Below are 6,000 nucleotides of genomic sequence, written 5' to 3' on the forward strand. Positions count from 1 at the left end.
TCCATCTTCTAACTCTCCCTGCAAACTCTGCAAGTCTTACACTAAGCACTGTGTCTTCCCCTCTTCCTCTAGTGTCTGCCAGATTTCCAAATGCAGTATTTGACTGAGGGAACAGGTCACTTATGTCTCTAGCACAGAGCACAATGTTTGTCCATTTTATGGATACAGGTATTTATATCTGCCGATACATTTACTTATTCTTTTCCTGAACAGGTTTTGAAATATAACATTTCTATGTGACTAATTTAAAACAATACTGCCAGAGAACTTTTAAAAGCATAAACAGTTTTGCTCTGAAAAGCCTAGCAGACCTGTCTTCATCATCTTCATTAGTACTATTTTCATGATGTTATCAACAAATTGCTTTAAAATTTCTAATTCATTACTCTAACTGTAACATAATCAGAAATACACTAAAGTTTCTTCTTAGCATCTGTACTTGTAAAAAAAAAAGTTTACCTTTACAAAAGAAATTAACCAAATTTGTTTTGAATCCACTTGAACAGAGCTTTTATTAATCAGGTTTTCTGAAGCTGAATGATCTTAGCATTTGACACCTGAAACTTCTGTGGCTTTTTGTCTAAGCAAAGAAAACAGTGATAATGGACAACATCCAGCTGCAAACCTTTTTTTTTTTTTTTTTTTTTTTTTTTTGACACTGTACGGGTTTTATCTTGATTAATGAGGACAAGTTTTTCAAAATTTTAATTCAGCGATGTCGAAGTAGGCATTTCTTAATGTACTTAAAGCAGAAGCTTAGGGACATTTTAATTTGCGTTATAAAGCTTTACGCCCTAAAAAAGCCTCAGCCACCCACCCACACTCACTTGCTTTTAACCCTTAAATTGCCACGTGCGACAGAAATGCAAAAGAAAACATCAAATGCTGTAAAGAGGCTTAACACTGCGATCCCCTGGGACAGCTACTTATTCTTACACATTACAAATTTGGGCTAGCCGCTGGCCAAAGGATGTTCCTATTGACTATGGCTCAGAGAAAAAAAGCTCTAGGCCCAGTTAAAGCTAACAGGGTAAATACAGTTAGATGGGATACATTTCAGCGCACTATATGCCATTGATGTAATTTTCAAATTTGTAAGAGGGCAGTAGTTTCCCAGCACTTGAAGCTCAGATCCAAACTGTGCACTGCTTGATTACTGCGGTGTTTGTCTTTATGTACAAGAACTTAGGTTTATGTTATTTGGTGAAATGTAACTACAGATGGAAGAAATAGATGATTTTCGTCCTTCATCCTCTTTTGGCATCTGCTGTTTTGATCTGATCACTGGCTCTGATTTGTTTCCTGCTCCAGCCAGGGTTCAGCTCTGCTCTGTAATTCCAAGCAGATGAGCTGGGGAGTCCAACCCTGTAATTACACCTCCTCTCTTTGCCCTCTCTAACTTCAAACCTCCCATTTCGACTTTTACATGTCAGATCACAGAGTTTTAAGGAACACCTCTGGCGTCCCGTCAGGTCTGGTTCAGCAAAACACATTTCTACGTTCTCTGGATTTCATAGCTGAGCTGTGAGAAGGGTATAAAACCCCCTCCTGAGGAACAGGGTCTCCTGCTCTTTTTCAAAAGAAAACACATAATCAGAAGCCCATACCCTTTATTATTTATTAAATACCATCTGTGTGCTTAGCACTTGTACAAACACAGACAGAGACAATCCCTGCTCCACAAAATCAATCCCAGGAATAGCTTTGAAATCCTTACCCCAGCTCATAGATCTCATGCTGAATCCATGTGAGTCACTTGCATTGTAACAGTTAAAACAAATTCCCCTTTTTATGAGTAAACTTGGGGTCCTAAGAAATTTAACTGAAGAAGGCTGGATGCTACAAAGTACTTCAGAAATAGGAACACTCTTCAAAACGATGCTGTAACCAAGTAGGTTGAGTCACTCTTTCAGAACAATATCGTGCACAGATTTTTCAAATCTGGCTGCCAAATGTTAGACATACCTAAGCAGCTCATTAAATAGCCTCCTATTCAGAAGTTGCTCTTGAAGAGCACTGGCTTTCTGGAAAGATGAGTTATCTGTTTAAGTGCCTAAATATGGTTTTACAAGCTGAACTTGTAAGTTTAAGTTTAAACACACTGCCTTTTCCCAGTAAAATTTTGCCTGCTGTGCAGTTTCAGATAAATGTTAGTCCGGGGCTAAACTGAGAGAGTGTCAAAGGACAGCGTGTAATGACACCCAGAATCTCTGTGCTCTGCAGCAAAACTTTTTTAGCTGGGTGCAAGACCCGGTGCTGGCAGACTCTGCTGCCGAGGGCTCCCCGGCTCATACCTCCATGGCAAAAACTTTTTCTTTGCCTGCGGGTGAGACGTGGGTCCCGCTGGGTGTCTCGGCCAAGCTCCCCGGAGTTTGGAAGAGCCGGCCCTCGGCTCGGAGGTGAGGAGAGCATCTTTGTGCGGGGTGTCCGGGCCAGCTGCTCCAGCCGAGCAGCCACAGGCGCGCAGCACGGTGCCGCCGCCAAAAACTTGGGAGCGGGGCGTTTTTCCGTCCGTTTTTACCTGCACCAGCCGGCTGCCGCCCGGCGCCGCGCCCGCCCGCCTTGCCCGGGGTGCCGCTAACGCGGGGGTTCGGGCGGAGCGAGCGAGGTGTCTGCCCGCTTCGGCACCCACACGGGCCCTCCCTCCGCCAGACCCCCCGGCCCCAGCAGCCGGGACCCAACGCCGGCGTCCACGACGGGCGAGCACACCCACCCGCGACCCTCTGCCCCCACCGGCGCGGTTACGGGGCCCCCCCTCGCAAGCCAGCCGGCTTTTCGGGGGGCGCACCCCGAGTAAAGCACCCAGCGGGCGGGGACCCCTTGGGCAGCCGCCCCGGCCCCCCGCCCCGGCCCCCGCACTCACCGTGCAGCAGCAGGGCTGGGAACAGGTATCTCATCAGGCTGCCGTACGGGGCGGACATCTCCCCGCCTCGCCGGGCCTCTTCCCCCCCGCTCCTCCGCGCCGCTCCGCGCCGCTCCGCGCCTCCCGCCGCGCCGCCCGCGCCTCAGCGCCGCCGCGGGCAGCCCACGGCCCGGCGCTGGGGAGCAGGCGGCTGGCGGGGCCGGGGACCGCCGGGCACCCTCCGGGGCCGGGGGCCGCCGCCGCTCCCGCTCCTCAGGGCTCCCGGCCCGCACACCGCCGCCCCGGCCCCGCTCCGGCTCCGGCCCGGCCGCCGCTCGATGCCCGAGGATGCCCGCTCCGCCACCGCGTCCCCCGCCGTCTCCGCGGAGCGCGGCGGCTGCTCCGCTTCATATTTCCCCTTCCAAGCAGGAGGAGGAGGGGTCGGGAGGTGGGGACTCCTCCCGGGGCGGGGAGGGGAGGCGGCCCCGCCGCTCGGCCGGCGGCCGCGCCGGACAGCGCTCCCACGGAGCGGGAAGGGGTGGCGGGGGACGGGGCGCAGCGAGCACACGGGGATGGGAAGGGGGGTGAGGGTGTGTGGGAGGGGGGGGTGCGCGGCTGGCAGTCTCGGGGGTTGTGAGATCGGGAGGCGGGTAGGATGTGCCCGTGGGGGGATGGAGGAGGCGTGGGAAGGCGTGCGGGACCGGCCGGTGCTTCCCCCGCTGCGGGGAAAGCGGCCCGAGCAGGGACGGGAGGTGCCGGCGGGGCGGCGGCTCCCGCGGCCCGAACCCCGTTTGCCAAGGGGTGCGAGCCGGGTCTGCGCCCCTCAGCTGGAGAGAAGGAAAGTCGGCGTGCGTCCTCGCCCCGAAACGAAGCCTTTGCGGGGCTGCGGCTTTCCACCAAAATCAGGCGTTTTAAAAGCTAAAATTAGATGTCAAGGTTGCCTTCTTTGGTGCTGTACTCTCCAGCACGCTTTCCCCATGTCTGCCGTTGATTAGTTTTGCTTTTTAGTCTAGTCTGAGGCCTTGGTCACGCACACGCACACACGGACTTAATGTTGTACATGTGGCTCACGCGCTTGAGTTTAAGCACGGGGCATTTGTTTGTAATGTCCTCTGGACAGGGACATCATGTTTTCTAGTTTGTGTTTGGACTCGTGGGCTCAGCTGTAGGGCCTCATGGCAAAGAATGTGTAACAAATTGTAGGAAATTTTGAGAAAATCAACATAACTGAGTGTTGAACAGCTTAACTGAGCTAAAGTGTTTACACGCTGCATGCTTAAAAAGAAATGCAAGTGGTGATGATTCCTTCCAACTCCCTTGAGAGGGAAGAATAAATTAAATCTTCCTCACTTACATAGGGAGGAAACTGAGACAGAAACAAGTAAGTGGTGAGTCAGAATTGGAGCTCCGGTGCCTTGGATTCTCAGGGTTACGCTTGCGCATTCACACAAATGTTTCTCAAGCCAGAAAGGATGGTTTCCAGAGCATTTGGTGGTGGTCTGTACAAGCCTGTAATGGTCACTGACCTGGAGAGAGATGTGCAAAGAAAAGCAACATCCTTTGAGAAAGAGGTGTCTATGAACATCAGCAAGTGACACTGGGTAAGGCTGTAAAAATACCCTTACTCAACATGGCTTACTCATCGTCAACCCATTCCTAGAGTTGCCACAGGTGTTTGTTGGGCGTGTGTGTGACAGGAGGTGATTCTTGCCGAAGACATAGTGTCTTTGGAAAAAGCCTTTGCATCCACCTGGCTGTTTTGAGGATTAATCCAAAATTAACCTAATTTTGCCACTTGTAACAGTGGCAGAGTGGTTTTTCATTACCTGCAGGTTCAGTAAGTGACACAGATCCAGCGGGCAAGGAGAACAATATTCGCTTAAATACAGTACAAGCATCTGTATTTTTGAGTCTTGAGGACCCATGATGTATTTCAGATCTGTGTGTGATGGTTTTCTCGCCTCAGAGAAGTTCCTGCCAGGGTGATCAGTGAGATAATGCTGAGTGGGCAAACGGGATATAAGGAGAAGTGAAAGGCCATGTAGATGGGAAAGCAGATTGCCCGGCTGTTGGCTGCGAGCACCAGGTTATTACGAAGGGGTCCTGCCTGGTGGAAGAAGCCAGCTGGAAGAGTCTCACATGTTTGGCAAGAGTGCAGATAATATGGCGTGTAGGAAGGCTCTTAATGTAAGTCACCTGCTATTTACCTCAGTGTAAAAGGTAAGCCAGCAACACCGTGAGCAATAATGAAGGACTAGCAGTTTTGAAGTATAATTGCAAAAAAACAGCAACATCCAAAAGGAGAAGCTTTTTCTATGGATCTCTACCCAGATTTAGCAACATAATTATCTGCAAAAAGATGAGACAGGATTGCCTGCAAAAAGTCATTTATCTCAAAAGTCAGTTGTCTCAGAAGCTCACAGTTTCTCCCCTGGGAAGTGCCAGCCCCCTATGGCAGCATCACTAACAGTTTTTTGTAAGAGGAAAGGGGACTGACTTTACTGCTCCATTGGCCAACTTGGTAAATGAGGCTCCGCTTGTGATTTACTATCAGTGCAGCTTCAGATGTAGTAATGAAATGAAATTAAACCAATACCCAATGGGTTCAGACATGGGAGAACTTGCCAAAAACAACACAGAGTATACTTTGTCTTTTACTCATCTTTTTTATTTTGCGTTATTTTAAGGATATGTTTGTTTGTTTGTTTGTTTGTTTGTTTGTTTGTTTTTCACAATATGTATATATTTTTAAATATACTCAGTCCTACTTGTTTCATTACTGTGCCCCTATTTGGAATGTGTTGTAATGGGAAGCAGTGACAAATAACAGCTCTTTGCACTTTGATCTAAGCAGCATGTCACATCAGTGCTCATTAGAAATTTTCTTAACCAATCCAATAATGACTTTCTGAACTTGGGCTGATGGGGCAAGGTACACACCTAATGTAGGTAAAATATAAAATCATTTACAAAGGCATCTCTCAACCATATTCTCAAAAATATCATGGGGGTTGAAACATTCCAGAAAGGAAGTCAGCAGAATTTTGCACAGAAAGGAGCTGTTCCGGGGAAAAAAATCTCACCTGATGGGAAATGTACTTTGTGGCTGGGCCCCTCTGCAAAAAGTATTAAAATAGGAAGAAAACTAACTTGTTAGA

The 6,000-nt window shown here is 49.1% G+C and overlaps 1 protein-coding gene across 1 annotated transcript in view; it reads right to left on the bottom strand.

Annotated features, from left to right (window-relative positions):
• The window catches only part of APCDD1 (APC down-regulated 1), a 32,485-nt gene extending 29,236 nt beyond the window's left edge, over window positions 1-3,249 (bottom strand). The window contains exon 1 of the mRNA XM_042798223.1: window positions 2,864-3,249. Coding sequence (XP_042654157.1) covers window positions 2,864-2,921 — 58 coding nt within the window. The 5' untranslated portion in view covers window positions 2,922-3,249. The remainder of the gene's footprint in view (window positions 1-2,863) is intronic.
• Window positions 3,250-6,000: the final 2,751 nt, after the last annotated feature.

This window comes from Tyto alba, unplaced genomic scaffold (assembly GCF_018691265.1).
Source record: "Tyto alba isolate M040663 unplaced genomic scaffold, T.alba_DEE_v4.0 Super-Scaffold_27, whole genome shotgun sequence".
NCBI lineage: Eukaryota > Metazoa > Chordata > Aves > Strigiformes > Tytonidae > Tyto > Tyto alba.